The 25182-nt window shown below is 43.5% G+C and overlaps 1 protein-coding gene across 3 annotated transcripts in view; it reads right to left on the reverse strand.

Annotated features, from left to right (window-relative positions):
* Cdc14a (cell division cycle 14A) overlaps positions 1-25182 on the reverse strand; it is a 175361-nt gene that overhangs the window by 106561 nt on the left and 43618 nt on the right. For all 3 annotated transcript variants that reach the window (XM_028890148.2, XM_037207038.1, XM_028890146.2), the window contains exon 5: positions 1254-1333. In XM_028890148.2, the coding sequence (XP_028745981.1) occupies positions 1254-1333 (80 nt within the window). The remainder of the gene's footprint in view (positions 1-1253; positions 1334-25182) is intronic.

Raw genomic sequence — 25182 nt, forward strand, 5'->3', positions numbered from 1 at the left:
ACTGCCAACAGCAGTTATATAATAGCAACAATTGAAAACCATCTAGACAATGAAGATAAAAGTATAACATAAAATAAAAGGAGTAAAAGGCCTTGTGAATGACATAACCCAGATGATAATGAAGCCGAGGCCACAGTGGGTACCAGAGCTGGTGTTCAGAGGTATGCGATAACATTCCCTGGCCTCAGGCAGTCTCTAACTAGAAACAACTCACATCCTCAAATATGGGGGGAAACGGCTTCCTTAGGCCAACTCAGAAGAGCAGTAGTTCTTCCATCCGAACCTCACTAACTTCCGAATGCACCACGCCGTGTGCTTTCTACTTCACACACACAGTGTGCAAAGAGGCTGGACTCAGAGGTACAGTTTAGTGTAAACAACTTTCTGGGTTATCAGAAAAACACAAGCTGGGCTACAGACAAGGTGAAAATTCTAGAAAGACACAAGGGCTCAAACCAAGGAACAAGTGCCTCTGCACTCCTAAATATTCCTCTTCATATACTGGGTAGCTTTCAGCAGATGGCTATGATTTCCTGATGTCCGACAATAACGCAGTAAAACTCTCTAGAGCATTTTTAGTTTCTTTAAAACAAACCTGAGATAATGTGAATGAAAAAGCCACAATGAAAAGCACATGAAATGACCCACAGATCGGACTGGAAGAGAGCAGTTAAATGCACTCCTGTACATTACGCAGCAGTGAGGCAGACTGAGGACGCTTTCCATCTCCCAACACACACTCACACAATACTCTTTTCCAATGCTGAAATGAGAGAGAACTTTCCTGACAATAAGCATAATAAACAAAGGCTCTGAGATCTGACCCAAATGAAGCCTGCCGTCCCTGGAGATAATTTGTGGGCCTAGCATCTATCAGTAGCCCCACCAGGCAGACAGAGCTCAGCCAGTGCTCATGGGGTGAAAGAATGGATAAACCTGTGATGTAATTACTGAAATCTAATTAGCTCATCAATCAGGATCTCTGCACTTTAAATACATTGTCAAAGTACAGAAAAGATTTAAGGGTAGGGGGAGATGTCTAAAAAGAAAAGACCATGTTTTTTGGTTTGTTTTGTTTTGTTTCTAGTTGCGGGAGGAGCCTAAAAATAAAAAATAAGAGCTATCTTCAGAATTTAGAGGGGAAAAATCTCATTTCATGTTGGCTAGCATCATGGTCACAGCGGTAGGACAGTTACAAGGCCCCGAACCCCAACTCTAAGCCAGTGCAGCCCAAGTCCCCACAGCAGTTGTACCTGAATGGAAGGTAAGGGGGGTTTGAGCCAGACAGGAGCGCTCTGTAGGCTTCTTCTGGTGTCTTCTTTAAGTAGATCACCTATGACAGACAAACAATGAATAACATTTAGAACACGACACAAAACTAACTACTCAACAAATCTGCATTTTGCTTCCTTCACTTCGAGTCATAAGCCATGGGGAACTGTTGGCTCTCTTTCGTGTTTCGGTTTTCATTTTGGTTCTTCTGGCTCTTCGGTTTTATGTTGTTTTTGATATGGAGGTTTCACTCTGTAGCTCTGTGGCTGGCACTCGCTAGGCAGACCAAGCTGGCCTCAAACTCACTGTGGACCTCCCGGCTCTGCATTCCCAATGCTAAGATTACAGAAATAATCCTCCACGCCTGGCCTGCTGCTCTTTGGACAGCCAACCAAGTTGCCAGCATCCCCGTTCAGCTTGAAGCTGAGCAGCCACCTTGGGCTTACAAATGGATGGGTGTTTAGAGATGGGGGCAGGTCCTTGAAGAAGCCAGCTAGGGTCCACAAACCCCACTGAACAGACACAGAGGGGTACCTCTGTCATGGGTCTCCTTACCAAAGACCAGCAGTGGCTTCCTTTCCCTTCATAGATGGCCAGGGAGTAACTCGGCACCTGATTATGACACTGAACTCAGAGTGAGCGCTTTTCTCATGGATGTCAAGTGACATCTCTGTCCCAAGAAAAGCTGGTGTGGCTCTCTACAGGCTTGGTGAAATCATAATGAAACTTATGAAAGTGAATGCTGGGAAATGCACTGGTTCCTGATGCCAGAGACATATTGATAAACTAATAATATACAAACCAACAAGAAGGAATCTTTAAAACCATAAACAATTTGTATTTGGTAACATATTGCCTAGACAGCCCCTATCAGATTCTGTGTTGAGTACTAGTACCACCCTTTATAGAATTTACATTATTGCGGCACAAAGACGATAATTAACAGTCAGGGGAGTCTCTGAGAATGTTCTGGTGACTTTGGGATGGGGAGAAGCATGAGAAGGGCAGGGTGAGGGACTTGGGTGGGACAAAGCTCATGGATAGAGCAGACAGACAGCAAGCAGCAGGGAGGCTGTCATCAGAAGGACAGGGCAAAGGCGTTGGCATAGGACAGAGCTTGTGTTCAGTGTGGATGGGCAGCAGGGAGTGGGAGGAGGCAAGGTGAAAGGTCAGGACAGGACAGGGACTGAACGCTACTGGGTATGTTAGGTTTTATTCGGAGCACCATTAAAGATGTGATTTCTGGAGGAAGGGCATGATTCCTTCTCACCTGTAGTTTCAATCTAACTTAATTCCTAAAAGCCTCTCTACCTAGAACCAATGGCATTATGTCCTTCATGTATCCCAGCACCAAGATCCTGTGCGTTCAGTTACAAGGCAGGCAAGCAGGGTTTTCTCCCTTCCAAGCAACTTTGAACGCTAAGTCATTCTGCCAGAAATACATAGCATGCCTTCACTTGCTAACGATTTCAAAAGTAGTAGCCCTTGTGAATTCTCTAAAGAAAGGTAATTTAATAGACAAAGGGGAAAAAAAACAAAAAACAGGACATCTAGTAGGTGGGAAGACAGCCCAGTCATTACAGTGTTCACTTCGCAAGCATGACAATCTGAGTTCAATCCCTAGAGCCCATCAGAGTAAATAAATATAAAAATAAGCCAGGTATGCTGCTGTGTGTTATAATCCTAGTCCTGAGGAGGCAGGGACAGGCAAGCAAGTCCCTGGGACTTACTAGCCAGCCAGCCTGTCTTAACCCGCTCCAGCACCATCTTGCCTCCAGAAAGAGCAGCAGCAGTGGTACGACACCTGAGGTTGTCATCTGGCCTCACATACATGTACACACACACACACACACACACACACACACACACCACACACACAAATGCGTGTGCATCCCCCACACAAGCACACCTAACCTCAAGAGCAAATCCCATATCCCATGGGCAAACACAGAGGAGGTCGGACAAGGCACACACCGGGCAAAGTGAACTGAGTCTGAAGAACAAACACCACCCGAGATAAAAATGCCTTCAAAAGGACGGCTGACGACAGGAGAACATTGAGAATCGTGAGTCTAGCTGCAGCTCAAATCACTTTAAAAATCCATTTAAACGACAACTCCTCGCTTCAAGGGTTCTTGGCAGTAACTAGTGCTACAATGTAACTGTACTGTACCCTGCTGGGTGGGTTATGTAATAGAGCCGGTGAAAAAGCAGTGTTTTCTGGAGCTCAAGCAGGCCACGGAGTTTGAATGTTGCCCATGGCTGCTACCGGAGAAAGCTGCCTGGAGAAAGCGGCTGTGTTTAGATTAGATAATTAAGGCTTATACAGCTCCCATTGAAAAGTGAAAATACATTTCCTCCTAAAGAGCAATTACACTAATTCCCTTTAAACTTGACTGCTGAAGGAGGCAGTCACCCCAACCCACATGCAAAACCTCTTCAGACAGGCTACTCCACAGGGCTTCCCTCCGCATCTCACCTGCATGACTTAGCACACGTGAGCCATGTTCTCACACTGTAAGAGGAGAGCCTTTGTTTTTATTTTTATCCCAGTACTAAATTATTAATAGGTGCAAAGTGAAACCCAGCAGAGCCCATCTAAATTCCAGGAAGATTCCTGGGGCGTCTGTTATGGGTTGACCTTTTACAGTCTGGAGGGAAGTGCTTAGGGAGAGTGGGGAAATATTCTCCTCAGACAAGAGTTCATTGTTCAATGATGCACGCATGTATGGTGGCTCACTAAAATACAAAATCCCATTTTTTTTTTTTTGCAAGAGGAAGTATGCATGTTATATGTATTCCTAGGGCAGATCTTCTAGTATGAAACGGAGTGCAGAGAGGGAGAGAAAGACAGAGAGACAGAGACAGAGAGACAGAGAGAGGCCTGATTGAAGCCTGGAGGGGAACTAACATTTATGAGCCTTGCACTCAATGAATCCAAAGCCCAAAAATGTACGGATTGTTCCAGACCTCACTGCTGCTCCGTAGGAGGATCAGCATTTGAACGCAGACCCCACTCCAAACGTCTTGAAGAAAGGACTCTCCCTTTGCCCAGTTCCTAAACAGCTGTTCATGGTTTTTAAAATCATGAGGGTTCAAACTGTTAACAACAGAGGTTTGTGAGGACTCAAGGTGATACAGAATTGGAAAAAAGAGAACACTCTATTCTATTATTATTTTTGTACAGGTGTGAACAAACTTGTTTTTGCATGGGAAGTAACTAAATTAGTTATGAAATGTTTAATATATCCTTTCTCTAAAAATAGTTCATTTGATTAAGAGCCCCAAAGTTGTGCTAGACAAGCCTGATATTTCTAAAAATGTTTTCTGGAACTAATTTCAAAGTACCTACTAGATATTTTGATTTATCTTTTTGGCTTCTAAAAGGGAATGTGTGTGTGTGTGTGTGTGTGTGTGTGTGTGTGTGTGTGTGTGTGTACATTTTTTACCCCTCTCATTTAGCTATTAACATACATAATCCAATGGAAAGAATTTTCCCAAATTTTGATTGAAACCACTTGACAAAATCATTGACATAGTGTTTCATTCCACTCCAATTTAGTGAGTGACACATACATTACTTATATAAAAGTGTTCTATCATTGCCAGGAAGTCCTACAAACCTCTTCAATAAAAAAAAAAAAAATGGTTACTATATAGTTACTTATTTTTAACCGAACACAAGACTGCTAATTAAAGTGATTTTTTTTTTCAATTTAATTAACTTTGATGCCAGACACCAAAGATTTTTCCATTTGTTACATACATGATTTCTGAGAGGCAGGATTATAACACATACTATCAAAAGATAAAGGAGTTTTATTTAGAAACCATAAGAAAAATTATGGTACTCCAAACTAAAATAATCTGTAATGTTTATCGATAAGCCAGTGATGCCTAAACTTCAATTATCATGGACTAACTCTACTGCTACATACATCACCACGTACTACCAAGTCTCTCCACACAGGCACTCTGTTACCATACATCAACGTAATCTGACGTGTTTTTTACCATTACAAGTGGAAGACCTGGTACTGGATCAACACACAAATGAATATTACAATACATGACTTAAACTGGGAAGCATCTGTATGTATATCACACAGTGACGATCTGTCAAATAACAAATCTCTCCTAACTTCCCAGAGTACCAGACCACCACCAGACATTACTTAAAATGTTCTCAGAACTGACTTGCAATGCTTCTACATTATCTTTTAAGCTAGAGCCTAATATCACTGGATCCACAAAGCCTATAAAAAATAATACATGTGGTTTTCAGAAGCATCTCGGGATTTGCAACTCTGACAGTTTACTCTCTCAATTTATAATTCTTGCACTCTGACAATTTATTCTCCCCAATACACAATCTTAAAAACAATAACTGCCTTCACATTGAAGTCTAAACCAGACCATATATTTGGTAACTCCTTTCCATGTAGACACCTCCTCAAGCCTTATTGTGTTTCTAGCTTTCTTTTGGGGGTGTTAGTATTTTTTTTTAAATAAGAAAAAAGAATGTACTGCTAACATATTTACTTATATCCTAATTATACCTTTAAAAGAAATCTAAGGCGCTGACGAAACGGCTCCCTGAGTAGAGGCACCTGCTGCTAAGCCCGACCACCTAGCCTGAAAGTTTAAAGGAAGTCTCTTTTAGGGGTAAGGGTGGTGTCCACGCTCCAGATGACCTTAGGTCTCAACTCCTTTCAACTTGTAACATCAGTTTCCTGGCGCTCTCTTCTGGAACAAATGTGACTCAGAAATGGTCGGAATGTCAATGTCCAGCCATCAGGGCAGTGTCGCAGCGGCAGAACCTACCAGGAAAGACCACTCTCTCACCTCGTTTCCCTCTTTAGAACAACTAAAAGATTAAGCAAAATAACAGAAAGTCAACTGCCAAAATTGAAGGATACTCTCTGAGAAAATCAATAAAGCCTCAGGGGTATTTTTATTTTCTAAATCACAAATATGATGAACACGAACACAGGTTTCTTAGTTTTTGTTTTTTTTTTTTTAATTAAATTGTGTTGAGTGCACACACGTGCATGCTCAAGTGTTTGCATGGAGGTCAGAGGATAACCCTGTGGGTCCCAGCGATCTAACTCAGGTCACTTTGCTTAATTTTTGTTTTTAAACAGAGTCTCATATAGCCCAAGGCTAGCCTCAAACTTCTAAACTTTACTCAACCAGCTCTCTAGCCTCCCTTCTTCAAACTTTTACTCTAGTTTGTTCCTAGGATGATCTGATTGTGTCTGTCTCCCCGGCTAGGCTGTAAATGCTAATGAAGGTCATTTTCACGTCTTTTGGATCTGCAGCGTTCAACAGAGCACAGGGCACACAGCAAGTGCTCTAAAAGGAGTTGATTGCAGCACAAACACACTAACAATAGAAAGAGGGAACTCTGGGTAAAGAAACACAGCACTCACAGACACTGATCACCAGACTAGAGAGTGGTAACAAAGTCGAGAGGGCCAACCTGCCTGGGTTCAGACATAGGCTCTTTCGGCTGTGAATGGCACCATATCAATTGTCTATACTTTCATTTCGAGAAGTGTGTAGCGGGGGACATTATTGGACCATAGACTTCCCTCAGGCAGAAGGTCACAGTGTCATTGAGACATTGCTACTTTGCATGCTGTTTGCTGGAAAGATGAAATGGTGAATTATACATAGAGCGTACTCCTAATGGCACGTGACATACAGCTCTAGCGTAGCAAGAGCACACAGAAGAGATAAATTTAGTCCCACAATAGTTTCTCCTTTTTACCACTCTTACGGTTGGATATGAAATGTTCCTCCTAGACTCATATGACTGGATCCCCAGCCACCGGTGTTATGTTGACAGATGCTGAGAACTCTGGAAGGTGGGGCCTCATTGAAGGAGGTAGGTCGTGATGGGTATGACTGTGCATGCAATAGCTGGTCCCCAATCCCTTCATTCTCTGCTCCTGGTTCACCATGAGGTGACCAGCCTCCTCCTCCACCTCCCCATCACTGTGATTCTTTGCCTCGCCTTGAATCAACAGGACCTAGATGTCTGCATTAAAATCTCCACAACCGTGGGACAGAATCAACCCCGCCTTAGTTTGTTTCCTTCGAGTATTTGGTCACAGTGGTAAAAACCTGGTACAACCATCTGTTTCCGTGTGCATCTGGATCTGGATAGTTCAGAGAGCGAAGCCCAAAAGGCTGCCCAGGCATGCAAACATCAAGACATGAGGTGGTAAATGCCCCTTGTGAGCGCTAAAATCACGACAATGAGACCATCAGTCGTGAAACTCTCTCGTTTGGAAGTCAGACATTGCTCCCTCTCCCCATCCTGCCTTTTCTGTCTCCAAGTCTCACAGTGTCTTAGCATGAGCAACCTTAAAAATAAATGTTACTAACTCCTACTTTATCAAATCCACTCTCAAAATATCACAGGTTCACTGAGGTGGTCCCTGTGCCTCTCCAACCAAGTCCATGTAAAAGAGAGAGAGTTGCTGTTACTGTTCATGGTCATGGCTTTTATATTTGTACTTTTGTGAACAAAAGAACAAGATGACAGAGACTGGAGGGGAAACAGTTCCAGTTACCTGAAAAGAATGAACTACACATATCCACAGAAAGACCGCCTGTAAAAACCGGAGCATGCACCAAGAAACTCTGCAAAGAGCTGACATCATGAAACTTTTAAAGCTTTGTCCTTGACACCTAAGACTTGGTTCTCAGACATCTTGAATGTCAAGGTGCTTAACTTGTAAACTGCTTTTTTTCCCTGGAGGCTGATTTAAAATTTAATTGTCATAAACAAAAATGTTAAATTTTCACGTTTTGCAATGTTTTCTTCTTATTCACATCCTCCCGTTCTATTCAGTGACTAGAACAAAAAAACAATATCTGCATTCAACTTTATAATTTAAAAAATAGGAAAAAGCCACACATTTCTAAGATGCACAAACAATTCCACTTTTGTTCTAACTTTCAGAAATAGCAATAGTGTAGAACAATCGCCGACATTAAGTAGGCAAGCCTGGTGTTTCAAAGCAGAGATGCGACTGTGTTCTCAACACCTGGGTCTTGTTCTACTTTTAATCTACCACGTTCGTTCAGTATTCTAATTAAAACACACAAATAAGACTCTATCACGTCTCCTGCACACTCTGGCTGAACCCTGGTGTAAAAGAAAACAAGCTATTCTTCCTGGCCTTCGAGTCCAATAGGAACCACAGACCATGAAGTCAGTGATGGAGAACACAATACTTCTGCCACACAAAGAGGCAAGGTGCACTCGAGGAGACAGGGAGAACCAGGCATCACATTTCCACCCATCACTTACTTCTACCCTAAAAATACTTCATCTGGCATCTTCTGGAGAACAGGGTGATTTGTTTGTTTGAGGCTGTGCTTGCTCTGAAATGCCCTCATATGACATCTCTACATTTTCATTTGGAGTTTGGGTTAAGTAGACAGATGACAGGCAGCAGATATGATTGTGCGTATCTCAAAATTCATTTGGATGAGAAATGCTGCTTCCACCCCTCTCATGGACACAATCAGAGTGGAGCCAGTGGGAGCTCTTTGATGGGCAGTCTGGGAGAATCGCAGACATTAGCCACATGTGTCTCCCCATTGAATTTGATGGAAAGCAGAATTTTCATAATCAGCCTCAATAGATGTCTTCCCAGAACCGATGACACAGCTGGGACCGTTGCACATCTCTTGCTAGCACTGTTTCAAAGGCACTGTGGCTTTCTGGTGCCTGGGGCAAGACCATGTGCCGACACAGACACCACCGACAATTGAATCATAAGGACACAGGCAAGCCTTTGCCAAGCAAACCAAAGCAGACCACGCCCGGATGCTTAAAAGAACCCAACAGAGAGGGAAGGGAGGAAATGTGTGGCCCCTAGAATACCTACGTCCCTCATGTTACAGGAGCAACCACAGGTTACATGTTACAACACACAGGTAAACATAAGCCTGTGCATGACCTATCATCTGCTGTCAGAAGGCAACCTCTGGTTAAAACCCAAAAACAGACTCCAAAGGCAAGGAAGGAATCAGAACATGTTTATGTTCAAGATGCTGGGGACAGACACAAGTCATGACTTAACATTTAAGTTTTCCAAACACCTGTCATGTGGTACGACAATTCTTTCCTTTACAAATGAACGACACTCCAGAGTTTACAGATAAAGGCAAATACCTCAAATTCTGCAAATATTTTTCCTAAGGTCAAAATTCAGAGTTGGAGCCAGTGATGGCTGCAAACCCGACAACCGGAGCTCAGTCCACAGAAGCCACGTAACGATGAAAGAAGAGATTCCACAAAGCTGTCCTGCGACTCCCGTGTTCGCCAGAGTCCCTGTGTGCCTGCATCACACGTACACATCCTACACTCACACACAAACAATGCTAAGTAAGAGTGAAGTTTTCAAAATAAAAAAACCTCCAGGAAACCAACAAATAGGTTTTCAGTGACTCACACTGGAACCTGAATAACTTCAAATGTTTTAATACTACTTTACTATATTTATGTCAGTTTTACTTCAAAATGTATACTCAACATTTGGCATTCTAATCAGGACTGATTTAAAATTTTGGACAATGAGAAGCAGGATAAAGGTAAGAGATTTTCTTGCAACAGCTAACGGGAAATATTAGGAAGAAAACACTTTGTAAACACACACAGGAGGAAGACTGCTAAGCGGAGACAGAACCCGGTCAAGGTTGGCTGTTTCCCATCAAACAGTGCCCTGATCTCTCAGCAGGGGAAGACGTAGACTAGGCTACTCAATGTCCATTTAGGAACCCAATCATGTATTGAGGAACTTTAAGCAACATTGTTCTTTAAATTAAAATTTTAGCTGAATGTAGTGGAGCATGCCTGTAATCCCAGGACTCAGAGGCTGAGGCAGGGGGATCACAAGTTTGAAGCCAACCTAGATTACATCACAAGTCCTTACCTCAAAAAAAAATTATAATAAATAATTTTAGTGAATTTTCAAATGTGTCTATCCTGTTCTTCTCTGGGTTTTAAGTAGTTTTCAGGGGAGATGTTAACTCCGACTTTTTAAGGCAGAGCCGCACTGCATGTAAACTAAACCTCAGGTCTCCAATCTCCTGGTAACTTGTAAGCTCCTGTTCTTTGCACTTACTCAGGAATAGAAAACTAACAATGAGCACGAACAAAGGAACTGGTTGTTCTCTTCCAGTATTTACAAAAGAGTTGTTGCTTAGAGAAGGCAGGAGAAACAAGAGCCTGGCCCACCAGACGTGTTTGCAGACCAGATCCTGCGGTCATTTGTGGGTGCGTTAGTCTAAACTAGGCAAACACATGCACATGACAGGACTGTCCTTCAGGAAGATAAAAAAGAATTGATCTCTCTTAAGCATGCAAAGGTTTTGTTTTTAAGAAACCAAGTTCCTACATCCCATAGCTTACTAATTTCCACAAACAGAGACAAGTAAGGGCAACCGCAGACCTACCACACACTGACTTTGTACAAGGTCCATCTTCCTTCCCTCTAGCCGCTGGGAATTCCCATCCCCATCTCCACACACCCTGCCCCGCCCCAACCCCATTCTGGCTCCCTTTAGTGGGTAAACCTCATTTCTTCAAGAAAACAGCGTGCGCACACACACACACTCACTCACTCACTCACCTCTGGCCAGCTGTTTCTCATTCATTCATTCACATCAGCAGCAAAGCTTGCAGTTCAGGTTTACCAGTAAAGGGATAGAGACAGGAAAAGTATCAAGGCAGAGAATTCCCATAATTCCAACACGATAATTCATACTTGGTTCAACAAAGAGTTACTGATACAGGAACCACGGATAGTGCCAAGATCAAGGCCCACATGCTTCTGACCACATAGACCATCCCATGCATATTTCTGATCTTTCAGCCCAACAGGATCTCCCGGTTTTCAGTACACTAACGAGCAACAACAAACACCTTGATACTTCAAGATACAGCTATCTGGACCTGTCAGCTTGAGATTACAATTCACTAAATATGAGGTCTGACTACGATTATTTATGGGTACTCCTGACATATAGCTATGACTGAGGACCATTATAACAACTGTTCTAATGTTAAATACCTTGGCTATGCCACAGACCTACAAATAAGCACGCATCTATCAGCCTTAATAGAACGGCAGATCAATAAAATTTCAAGAGCGTCTCAAAGGCTTTGCTAAGGCCCTTAAAGCTCAAGGATCACATCCACCTCTGTGTTCATGTGGTGACTTGTAGACACTGAGTTATATGTCAGAACATAAAAGTGAGAACAGGAAAGGCAGGCATGGAAACAGTTAAACTGTCATGCTGGAAGTGTGTAAACTTCAATCATGAAGGAAAGACATCGAGTAGCAGGTGAGTTAAAAGGTTGTTAGGCCATTTAAACTCGCTGACAGCATCTGGTGTCATGGAGAGTGAAATCCCAGCTCATCCTTACATAGCAGCTGGACAGAGCTCATTCCCTGTGCCGAGCTGCACATCTCACTGCAGCTACCCGCTACCGGGGCGTGGCCTTACCTCCTCTCCCACCCGACCCCTTCCCATGCTGAAGCCTTTGGGATATGCTATTAGCTCCCCTCAAAGTATTCTTCCTGTGTATCTTAACTGTCAGCTGCTCCAAAAGGGTTTCCTGATTCCACTATGAAATAAGCCACCACCTGCCAGCACGTGACACTGCGTTTTACATCCTTGTTTCTTCCAGCAAAATATAAACTCAGAGAGGCAGGGATTCTAACCCTTTTGTTCATTGCTACCACCCGAGAGCCCAGATGATGTCTGGCACAAGTGCTCCTAAATACTCGTTCAATGAAAAAACGAAGAAATGAACCAGGCTGGAGGGAAGACAAAGATTTCCCACTGAAATAAAAAAATGGCACACTCCCACTTAAGCTACCTGGAGATTCAGTATTAACTTTGGGTTTATTGCTTTGGGTTTTTTGTTTGTTTGTTTGTTTGTTTGTTTGTTGGAGACAGGGTCTCACTACTGCAAACCTACTATGTACAAAAGGCTAGCTTGGAACTCACAGAGATCTGCCTGCCTCTGCCTCTTGAGGGCTGGGATTAAAAGTCTGCTCCATCACAGCCTCATTTATTAAGGTCTCAGCTTGAGGAAGTGTAAGATTCTGCTCCAAGCCGGGTGCAATGGTGCAAGCCTTTAATCCCAGCAGAGCCAGGCCAGCCTGGTCTACAGAGTGAGCTCCAGGACAGACACCAAAACTACACAGAGAAACCCCATCTCGGAAAAAAAAAAAAAATTCCACTCCAAGCCACAAAAAAGTTCCAGTTACCACAACATTGCTATTCTATGCATTAGCCAAGTAAGAAAAGGGGGATAAGAAAAAGCAACAGGAGAGAAGGAGTCTGAGGAGAAGAAGAAAGAGATGGACGTAGGGGGAGAAAACACAACTGGAGAGAGAGAGGTCGACTGAAATCGCAAGGGATGCTGGATGGGAAAAGAAGTAGCTGGCTGTTTCATGCCACAGTGTGCACTTGGGACTAGGAGCGCCCAAATAAGCTAGGCTGCTAAAGCAAGGGGGCACCCACCGGGTACTGGACCGCCAACTCTAACAGGGGATCCCATCCCTCCTGGCTCCACCGCCTCTGAGAAGTTCAGGTGCCGTGAGGGTGGGGACCGGGAAGGCTGGAGGACTTAGGGAAGAAGGAAGCCTCTCTGGACCGTGACTGCTTCTCTGAAGATTCCAGGGCCACTGGAGCAGCTCTGCAGGGGAAATGATCCGGGGTGCTGGAGTGGATGTCAGACGCCATCCTAAAGCTTAGGAATTTAGGAGGTCTAGGCCAAACCATAATCCTTAAATCTCAAAAGAAGTTAATTGTAACCGATTTGGAGGGGGGGGGCGGTGTTTTGTTTTGTTTTGAGACAGGATATCATTATTCAGACCTGGCTGGCCTAGAACTCAATATGTAGTAGACCAAGCTGGTCTCGAACTCATAATGATCTGTCTGCCTCTGCCTGCGTACTGGGACTTGTGAGCCACCACCCAACAGTGTAATAGAAGATCTTAATCAACAGCTTCCTCTTCCCTGAATTCAGAAGTACAATATGTCAGATACAAAATCTAGTATCTAGTGCATTTGTTAATCTCTGTGCTAATCATAGCAGCAGGCCAAAGCCAGGATATCCTTTAAAATTTTTTTTAATTTTTCCAAATACATATATTTATTTGGAGATAAGAAAACAAAACTATTTTAGAACTTTTCAAAATGCTAACACTCCCATTTTTGTCATAATTTCCCTTATAATTCACTGAAGTATCTCTAAGAAAAAAAAACGAAATTTAAAAATTGGCTCTTAAAAAAGAATAATAATTGACTTTCAAAACAACAACTCACTTGCAAGCACTGAGAATTTCTTCAAAATCTCAGGCATTCCTGAAAGGGAAAATATTAATTCTTTTCTTTTTTGTTTTTATTTTTTGAGACAGGGTTTCTCTGTGTAGCTTTGCATCTTTCCTAGAACTCACTTTGTAGCCCAGGCTGGCCTCGAACTCACAGAGAACTGCCTGCCTCTGCCTCCCAAGTGGTGAATTAAAGGCATTCGCCACCACCGCCCGGCAAATATTAATTCTTTACCACATTCAAACTAATGGGATTTAGGACTTCCTCATTCTAACGCAGATGATAATCCATAATGTTAACACATTCTCCAACGCTTTGTGCATCATGGACCCATCACTGCCACATTTCAACAAAGCAGTTGACTCAAATTGAAAGCATGTGGGATAGAGGTGAGAGGAGTCCAGGGCCAGGACTTGGGATTAAAGCAGAGCGGCCTCCACTTACCCCAGGAGGCATGTATGTCAATCCAGAAGGGAAGCTTGAAACCATGAAGACCTGGATGCTGTATAGATTTGGGAGTTTTGTACTAGTCTTTTTGTTTTTTTCATTGTTTCTTATTATGGCATTTGTGTATAATGTGTGTGGTTATATGTGTGTAACTCAGAAAATGACTATGTGGAGTCAGTTCAGTTCTCTCTTTCTACATTTATGTAGGTTCCAGGGATCCAACTTAGATGGCATGCACTTAACCTGCTGAGCCATCCTGCTGTTCTGTTTTTTCCTGTGTGTGTGTGTGTGTGTGTGTGTGTGTGTGTGTGTGTGTGTGATGTATTTTCATCATATATATATGATAATGTTTAACTTATGAATTAGGCCCAATAAAAGGTTAACAACAAAAACTAATAACAGAAAAAAAATTGTAACAGCCTGCTATTACAGAAGCTATGTGAAATTTGTATTCTCTCAAAATCTTCTTATACCCTTTCACCCTGTAAGAGTCAGTGCCTATGTGATCAGATGAAGTTAGGCAGATAATACAGATGTAATAACATGGTAAGGATCACTGCCATATAAACAATGAGATAGGAAGACAGTAGATTAGATACCAAGACAGAGAGTGGGTATGGTAGTTTGAATGTAATTGGCCCCCATACACTTACAGGCAGTGGCACTATTAGGAGGTGTGGTTGTTGGAGGGGGTATGGCCTTGTTGGAGGAAATGTCTGCCAAGAGTTATTTGAACTGTCAGGGTCTGGCTCAAGAAGCTTCAGAGAAGAATTTTAGTATATTGTCTAGAGATCGTTCTTGTGATATTTTGGTGAAGAATGTGGCAGCTTTTTGCCCTTGTCTGAAGAGTCTTCCAAAGGCTAAAGTGAAGAGTTTTGTATTAATTCCTTTGGCAGGGGAAATCTCAAAACAGCCTAGTAGAGCTTCTGTTGTGTGGTTATTAGTATTAACTCTAATAAAGATATTTTATTTGCTCAGCAAATAAAAATAAATAAAAATAAAATACAAAATGTACAGATTGAGAAAGGGGGGACCAGGAGGTGGAATAAAGATAAATCCTGTGTTCAAGGAGCTAAACAGATTAATAAATGGAATACAGGGAGTGGTGACCCCAGGGCAAAATCCCATCCAGCTAAGTTTCCAATTTGTGAAAAGGAACACTAAGGCTGGGCAGTGGTGGTGCATGCGTTTAATCCCCACACACCAGAGGCAGAGGCAGGTGGGTCTCTCTGAGTTTGAGGCCAGCCTAGTCCAGAGATCCAGCTTGCCAAGCTTAGGCAGTGAAGAACAGAAAGCTGGTGAAGATGTAATCCAATGAAGGGACCATGTTCCAGCCGCAGCACGCAGCAGGCCTTGGCAGCTTCAGCCGCATGGTTCTGGCTTTAGAGTTAAGGACAGAAGAAATGTGTTATGGAATTTGCCTCCGTGACTAAGGAAAAACGCTGAGGCCAGGCAAGTATCAGGGGTGTCCCTGAATGAAGGCCTAGATAGGCTATTTCATGAAGCTATGAAATCTAGACTGTCTTGGAGAACCCAAGATGTTGGAGATGCCAAAGTTGTGGGATACCTGCTGACAAAAGCTGCTAACGGTGTGGAAGCAGCCCAAGAGAGAGAAGTGTGTTGCAGTCAACAAAGCTGAATGGAGTTGGAGATCTGAAGAGCGTTTTGACATTAAACATGAAGATACAGAGTTTGGAGTTTGCCCAGTTGGTTTTCAGTCTTGATTTGGTCCAGTATTTCCTTACTTCATTTTGGGATGGTAATGTATATCCTGTGCCATTATATGTTGGAAGTATCTGGTTTTTTATTTTGATTTTATAGTGGATTGCAGTTAAGAGATTGCATGAACCTCAGAAGAGACTTTGAACTTTGGACTTTAAAACATTGTTGAGACTGTAATAGACTATGGAGGCTTTTGAAGTTGAACTAAATGCATTTTACATTATGATACTATTACAAGTTTATGGGGGCCAGAGAGTGGAATGTGGTAGTTTGACTATAATTGGTCCCCATAATCTCATAGGAAGTGGTACTATTAAGGGGTGTGACTTTGTTGGAGTGGCTATGGCCTTGTTAGAGTAAGTGTGTCATTGTGGGGTTAGGCTTTGAGGTTTTCTGTGTTCAGGATACTACCTAGTGTCTCAATTGACTTCCTGTTGCCTGCAGGATGTAGGACTCCCAACTACTTCTACAGGACCATGTCTGTGTGTATACCGCCATGCTCCCCATCATGACAATAATGGACTGGACCTCTGAAACTGTAAGTGAGCCATCCCAATTAAATGTTTTCTTTATAAGAGTTGCTGTGGCTGGGTGGTAGTGGCACACACCTTTAATCCCAGCACTCAGGAGGCAGAGCCAGGTAGATCTCTATGAGTTCAAGGCCAGCCTGGGTTTCAGAGCAGGATCCAGGATAGGCACCAAAGCTACACAAAGAAACCCTGTCTCAAAAAAGAAAAAAGAAAAAAAAAAGAGTTGCTGTGATCATGGTATCTCTTCACAAGAATAGAAACGCAAACTAAGACAGTGGGTAACTATCAGGCAGGTAGGATATACAGTGTGGATCTACTGGACACAGGGATAATTCACAGCCTCCATGGGATAGGACCAGGAAGTAAGAAAATGGTACACAACTTAAAACTTATGAATTATTTTTGGAATTTTCCCATTTAATACGTTCGGGCTACAGTTGGCTGAAATCTCAGAAAATGGTATCAGAGATAATGAGGAATTGTCTGTCACACGGGGTATTGTAATGATGGAGAAACTGAACTGGAATTCCATCTGCACCATTTTTACACGCTCAACACGTGATTACTCATGTCTGGGACTCTGGATCACCTGCAGGAAGGTTCCTAGCTCATTCATTCTCTCACTTACTAAAACCACAGAGACAGGTACTAAGTTGAGCACAGGGGACACTAGATCTGAGCGAGCATCGTCTTTTCTCCAGAAACTCTCTCTAGGGCAGAGACTACGGAGAAGTGACTCTGGGAAGCTCGTCCTAGTCATTAGAGGCAACGGGAGAAGAGCCATGCTCCAGCTTTGTTTCGAGTGAGATGGTGGGAATGACACTGTGGGCCTCGGGGACAGGAGGCTGAAGGAGTCAGATGGGTCGGGGAGGAGAAACACCAGGAAGAGGCTGTCTACCAAAAGTTATGTATTACTTTGATAAAATAAGAAGTTCCCCCAAACAAGGCCACTGAATGACTCACACCGACTGCTGAACAGAACGGTAGATCTGACTCAGCCTGCAGTATGCCCAGTCCCACAGGAAGGCTTGCCCCTCTGCTCATTAGTTTGGACGTGACAACCACGAATGTCACCCCCACTAAACAGCTTTATGGGATCGAGGAGGAGCCACTTTAACTGTTTCCTGCAGGCAAAGGTGAAGGAAACACCCAGCAAAGCTACTTTGTTAACCATGACTTTTCTGCCAAACTAAATCTCCAGCTTTAGGTCACTATCTATAACAAATAATAAAATAAAATAACCTGGATCTACAGAATGAAAGGTCAAAAGCCCTTCAAGCCTCTGTCATGGAAGACTTGAGAAAGACAGGACCAGGCCAGCAAGGTTGAGGCAGGAGAGCCACAAGGAAAAACCTAATAAAGACACAGGAGGCAGAGCAGGAGGATTAGTAGAGGCTGAGGCTACCCAAGGCTACAGAGCAAGACTTGGGAGATGGGGGTCTGGGGAGATGCAGGGGAAGGGGGAAGAGGGAGAGGGAGAGAGCCAGGGGAAGAGGAAGTGGGAAGGGAAAGGAGAAAAGATCAAGCACGAACCTGGGGACCTAGTGGCTCCCGTGGGCACAGTCCCAGTGGCTCACAGTCTATGTTTACTAATGTAGCAACCACAGTTCAAACGCTAAGTATCTTAGAGATGTCTACAGAGCAAGCTGAACAGGAGCTGCTGTTCAGGAAGTTGCAGGTGGAGAGGGTTTTTAATGACTTAATTCACTTTCCACAATGGAAAAAAGGATATAATTTAATATGTAATATATAAATGTCTATAAATATAATTGAATGCCTTATATCAAATGGAATTTCTTTCTCTCCTTTTGGGTTTTTTTTTTTGTTCGTTTGATTGGTTGGTTGGCTGGTTGGTTTGGGTTTAGGGTTTTAGAAGAGTTTGTTCTTTTGTTTGAGACAGGGTGTCACTATGTAGCCCAGGCTAGCCTGGCACTCACAATCATCCAGCCTCAGCCTCCAAATGCTGGAATTACATGTGGGGGGAGGGTCTTGAACTAAAATTCACATATTAAAATTATGCAACTGACTCCACCAGCTCCAATTGGACCAAGAGAGCCTTCATCCAGTAACTGAGGGAAGCAGATGCAGAGACCCACAACCAAGCACCAGGCCAAGCTCCAGGAGTCCAATCGAAGAGAGGGAAGAAGGATTCTATGAGCAAGGGGGTCAAGATCATGAAGGGAAATCTACAGAGACAACTGGACCAAGCTCAAAGGAACTCAGGAACTTTAGACTGACAGCTGTGGAACCTGCAAGGGACCAGACTAGACCCTCTGCATACGGGAGACAGTTGTGAAGCTGGGTCTGTTTGGCACCCCACCCCCCACCCCACCCCCAGCAGTGGGATCAGGATCTATCCTTAGTGCAATGAGCAGGCTTTCTGGAGCCCATTACCTATAGTCGGACACCTTACTCACCCTTGACGCAGCAGGGAGGGGCTTGGTCCCGCCTCAACTGAATGTACCAGGTTTAGCTGTCCCCCCATGGGAGAACTTACCCTTTTGGAGGAGGGAATTGGGGGAGGGGAGCTGGAGAAGGGATGAGAGGGGGAATCTGTGGTTGGCATGCAAAATGAATAAAAAAAAAATTATGCAATCCAAAATCCATTATAAACCTAAAAAAAAAGGTTTGAGAACATTCAGACTCTCTTAATACAGGCTTAGCAGGCTCAGGCTGCCTATGCAGGGCCCCAAGTTGACACCCAAGCATGGGCTTTTCTCATTCAAGGTTACTCCCAGCAGCCCATTTGGCTGCCAGGAAAAAAGGAGGAAAAGCCTTGAGAGAAGTTTGAAGGTAACACAATGATTGGAATGATAATGTGATAAGGAGAAGCCGCATTTGAGCATTTAAAGTAAACAGCTCTTCTTGTGCCTCCAGTCCCAGCTGACTAAAATCATCATTTAGCAATGGGAAGTTCAAAATACTGGCAGTTTTCCTTCAACTGGACCATGATAGTTGAGCACTAATCATAAGAAGCCAAACAATTACCCACACATTCGGTGCCAAAATCCAGGCCCTAAAAGACCTGCAAAAACATCCCCAGTCCCGACTTTGTTTTGTTTGAGACAGTCTTATCATGTAGCCCAGGCTGGCCTTGACGTCTCTATACAGTAGAGAATGAACTTTGAAGTCCAGATCCTCGAGTTTCTATCTCCCCAGATGCTGGGATTACAGGCATCTGCCGCTATGCCCCAAGTGATGCTAAGGCTTGAACCTAAGGATTCATGTATGCTTGGCAAGCATCCTGCCAACTGAGCTACCTCCCCACACTGATTTTTTTTTTTTAAATAAAACAGAACAAAAGAAAATAGCACGCCTCACACACTGTAATGTAAAAGCCTCCCCATGGGCTGGAGATGGGACTCATCTGGTAGAGTACTTGCCTAGCATGCACAAGGCCCTGGGTTCCGTCTCCAGCACCATGTGTAACTGTATATGGCAGCATACACACTTGGAATCCCAAGCACTTGAGAGGTAGAAGCAGTTACATCAGAAATCCAAGCCCACCCTCAGCTACAACTTGAGTCTGAGCCTGAGCTGCGTAAGATCCTTGTCTCAAAAACAGAAGCAGGGGAGAAGAAAGGAGCTGCCCTATGACATCATGAACTTCTGGGTTCAGTTATATATTTGAATAGCGTGTGTGCATGTGGCATAAGGCAGAAAGGGGACAGATTTCTATCCTGAGATACTAGCCTCACCCGCTTCCTTCTCCCATTCCCCCATCACTCCGCCTCCCGCTCAGACCTCCCCTAACATCCACAAACATCATCAGAGCAGATCTGAAAAGCGCTACGGTTGCATCTGGCTGGAACTCAGAGGTGAGTGGGTGTTCATCCAGTAAGCCAGGATCAGCACTCATCTGTCACCTGGAAGAGCCACACGGCTGTGTATTTGAAACACTACAGTACCTCTTTATCACAGAAGAGCGGCGACTGCTCCCTGCACGCTCTCTTCAATCCTTTCGCTGCTAGGATTCAAAGAGGAGCTTCTGTTATCTCTGCCTGAACAAAGCTCCAGCCTAGAAACTTGGTTCTGGTCTTTCTCTTCAAGAAATGAAACTGATCTTGGAGAAGCCACTGGATCTGTCCAACTGAGTATCTAGCAGGCCTGAAGCAGGGCTCTCCTGATGAGTATCCTATGGAGACACTCCATCTGCAAAAATGGATCTAGTCTTCTAACCTAATGTGTTTATTTCAAAGCCAAGAAAAAAACAGCAAAGCCCTCCCATATACTTTTAAATTTTACCCCAGTAGGATCATTAAATAACATCGCTTTGCATAAAACTTGGAAGTTTTACTTCCGACTTCGTATAGCCTAGTAAATTTGTCCTGTTGGAGAGGAAGCCTGTGGGCCTGCATGAGCACATGTCCGACGGTGAGCTTGCTCCATCCAGAAAGCTATACAAATGGGAACAGCAAATGCCAGGGATGTTCAAGGACGCATGCTCAGGACGTGGTCTCACGGAAGGCATGGTAAATCCATCGAAAGCCGCAGTCCTACCATAGGAAACGTCATAAGGTTTTTAAGGGGCTTTTTAATTCTTATTTCTATAATGAGTGCATGTAATAAAGACACATAGTTATATAAGCATAAACACACCCACATCGGGGAGAGGGTTCTCTCATTCTCTATCTCAGACTGGCCTTGAACCTGTGGCAATATCCTGGGATAACAGGTATGTGAACATGTGTTACCCTCCTATCTCTCCTCTCTCTCTCTCTCTCTCTCTCTCTCTCTCTCTCTCTCTCTCTCTCTCTCTCTCTCTCTTTCTTTACACAGTGTTGTTGTGTACATAATAGAGGAGGTCACACGTGGAGTTCAGAGGATAAATGTGTGAAGTCGGCTCCCTCCTTCTGTGTTTAAGTGGGCTCTAGAATCAAACTCAGGATGCCAGATGTGCTCAGTAAGCACCTTTACCTGCTGAGCCATCTCAGTGGTCGGGACTGAACCAGACTTGAAACATGCTAGGCCAGCGCTCTGGCCCTGAGCTCACTCTGTGACATGCAGATGTGTTTGGTAGCTTACTTGAGCCCAGAGGAGGCCTGTTTCCAGCGTACCAGCGGGAGCAGATAAAAACAAAATACTGAAAATATTTATGCAGTAAACTGACAGAGATGCCTTCTGCAAACCGAAAGGAAACAGCTACTGCTCCGAGCTCACAGCGAGGAGGAGAGCTGACTATGGGATGGTGGTAGCTGTGCTCCCCGTGGGCAAAAGGCAAGCAGAACACCAGTCCTGGAGAGACTGAAGAACGACGTACAATTTTTTAGGGAGCCTGAGCTGTTTCAAAGTCACCGAAAACACAGGCTTACAAGAACAAAAACCTGGCCCATTTGCAGGCAACATCACAAAAGAGTACTTTCCTATCAACCCACTAAAGGAAGGAACTGCAAACAGGAAACCAGTCAGCCGCAGCCATGTCCCGCCCCTCCCTTCCCCTCCGCAGGATGCTCTGGTTAGATTTACGAGGAAGCCGCAGGGAAGGATGACAGGCCTCTCATCTCTCACATCTGCTGAGTTACTGCTTTAATAAGTGCTTAATATAAACGCCCTTAGTATTCTGAACCAACACTCTTCTTGATAATGTTTTGCCTATCTTTTAAATAACATGTTGAATCTACAGATTGAATGATAAGTTAAAGCAGTTCAGAAGTTATAATTCACAGATGAATTCTAAGTTCATAAAGAAAGGAAGTAACACGGTTGGTCAGAACAGCAAAACAAACGCGCAGTTAGCCACAGACTTCAATGTCCAGTAATGTAAACACATGTACACTTTCTTTAACCATTTTTTAATTAATTCTGTTCTAACTGACCATGGAATGCCCAGCCCCACTATGTACATCTACAGCACAAGCCTTAACATCCAAGGCTCCGGGGACATTGTGGACGAAGAGGCAGAAAGGACCAGGACACCTGCTATGAGATAGGAGGCAGTATGGAGTTCAAAGCCAGCCCGGGCTACACGGTGAGTTCTGGATCAGATTGAGCTACGTAGCACTCTATCTCAAAAAAACAAAAGAAACACCACCACTAAGAATAATGAAGTGATGGTTTTAGCAATTAAATTTCTAAAACTGTAAGGTTCATACCCAACAGATAAGCATGTAGGGACAGAAAGATGGCTCAGCTGATGGAGTCACTTGCTACAGAGCCTGACTCCTGAGTTCAACCCCTGGAAGCCTGGAAGCCACTGGGTAAAAGGAGAGAGAAGGAGAGGAAGAGCAAAGTCCCACCTGTTGTTCTCCGTCGGGCTGCTGTGACCTACACATCTACACACACACACACACACACACACACACACACACATACACACACACACAATAAATAAATAATAAATAAATAACTAGAAATTACAGCGTGCATAAAATTTAAAATTCCACACAATGCCCACTGTACAAACTAGTTTAAGTACAACAATCTGTTCCTCAAGCCTCAAACACCATGCTTGGAAAAAGAAAGAAAAGAAAATCCCTAGGAATCCTCCTTCTAGCAATCTAAAGATTAAAAATCTACTTTTAAAAAAGAACACTTGAAACCATGCCTCGGCACTGGGCTAAGAACCAGTACAACAGCATTTTATAGTTCAGAAACATGTTTTACGTGCTATAAAAAATGTAGACAATATTAAGTGGTAAACTGTCCTGTACCTGTGTTGGGGTCCTGCTGAGCAGCAAAACACGCAGGGCTCAGTAAAGGGGGCTCAGTCTCCATCACAGCCCCACGAAAGGAAACACAGTGAAGCTACGATGAAGCTTTTTTTTTTCATTGTAAGGAAAAGTAAAAAGGAAGACTCTCCCCCCAGCTTCTTGTTAAAGTATTCTCTTTTTAAATTCCCCACCCTCTCCTCCGTGCTTTTCCCTTCTGTGACAACTTCCTGACCAACTTGGCCTGCTGGGATCGGCCATCCCAGTCCCCCCACACACACACTCCATGTTTAGCCCCAAGTCCTCACAGTAACAGCAGAAGGTAGGAGTCGTTTACCTTCAACTCTTTGAACTCTGCACCTGATGCGTGGTATCTGCTCCAAAGCATTTATTGACTGAATTCCCACTTTTCCAAGCTTCATATCCACTGCATATTTTTCACAATTAATTTATTGCTCATGTGTTCTCCTTTTTTTAAGATTTATTTATTATGTGTGTTCTGCTTGCATGTGTTGCTCTCATTACAGTGGTTGGGAGCCATGTGTTGTTTTCAGGACTTTGGAGAACAGCCAGTGCTCTTAACCGCTGAGCCATCTCTCCAGCCCGTGTTCTCCTTTTTGTTTTGTTTTTCAAGACAGGGTTTCTCTGTGTAATAGCTCTGGCTGTCCTGGAATTCACTATGCAGACCAGGCTGGCCTCAAACTCACAGAGATCCTCCTGCCTCTGGCTCCTGGGATTAAAGGTCATATTTTAAGCTGAGGTTTTTTTTTTAAATATCTATTTATTTACTTATTTATATTCTTTAGAACCCACTATGGTGTCAGGTGAGGTTCACAGGAGCTAAATAAATATTTACTGAAGTACTCAAGACCTGACTACACATCTCACAAGAGAGTTCATTCGGTTTAAATAGATTCTTCCTTTAAACATGAAAATCCCATCCTGGAGGAGGAATGGAAAAAGCTCATGTTCACATCTGAAGAATTATAACAAGCAATAATCGGATTAACCACCACCTGATTGCTACTGAGCCAAGGAAGGACTTGTGCACACAATGGGTTGGCAGGGAAGACAGGGTCACAAAAGAAGGGAGAGAGGGAAGGGGGAGGGAGGGAGAGAGGGAGGGATGTGGCTGTCAGACGTTCAGACCTGTGGTCAAGGGTCTAAGCACAAAACAAGGAACAGGAGGAGGTAACTGACACAGAAGACTTGGGAAGGCCACACATCCCTCGCCCCAGAACTTCCAAGGATTTCTAAATGCTTAGAAGGCTGTAGCAACATCACCTTGACAGGCAAGGCCTCAGTCAGCCTCCATGCCTCCATTAAACACCGTATTATTATCCCTGTTCCTAAAGATGAGAGAACAGGAGGTTGAATAAGTAAAAGCTTGCTTATGACATACAGCTACTGTGTGGGTTCAAAGCCGAGTGGGTTCACTACTACTCATGACACACAGCTGCTGAGTGGGTTCACATCTGGCTGTGCCACGGTGCTGCTTTCCAGCCAGATGGGGAATGGCACCTTCCAATTAGAAGGTGACATACTAGGACAATAAAACCTTATTAACAGCCTTATGTGTAGTCTACAAAATAAAAGACAGATAAGCATGGTTAGAAAGTCCACAAACCTCAGCCTGGTCATCCCCAGTGCAGACATAATGTCTGGCTCGGGCTACACCCTGTTAATCTATAATGTAGATCTCCAGCAAGGAAAAGATTTCAAGGTAAGCATGGGAGGCTACAATGGGGTTGTCATCTCTGTTTAAGCATCCTCAGCATCTCTGAAAATAATTTGTTTCCTCTTGCTTCAGGCTGGCTGGCCTTGAACTCGATATGCAACCCAGGCTAACTCAAGTTCTCCATTCCTCCTGTTTCAGCCGCCCAAATCTTGGGTGTATAGGCGTTCACCACTATAGCTAACCAAAAATTCTCAATTCTAAACTTGATTTTTAAACAAAAAAACACATTTATTATAATTTCTCATATATATATATATACATGTGTGTGTATATATACATATACACATATACATACAGATACATTCTATATATATACCCACCTCCTATTTCTTAGACATCATGGCCTGGAACAAATTATCTTTGGCCTAACTGTTACAGGCCTGTGAACTAAATACAATAACACAGAATAAGAACTTGATCTTGAAGTTCATGGCAAGAGCCTCAATAATTTAATTTT

This window comes from Peromyscus leucopus, chromosome 6, assembly GCF_004664715.2.
Source record: "Peromyscus leucopus breed LL Stock chromosome 6, UCI_PerLeu_2.1, whole genome shotgun sequence".
NCBI classification, from domain to species: Eukaryota; Metazoa; Chordata; class Mammalia; order Rodentia; family Cricetidae; genus Peromyscus; species Peromyscus leucopus.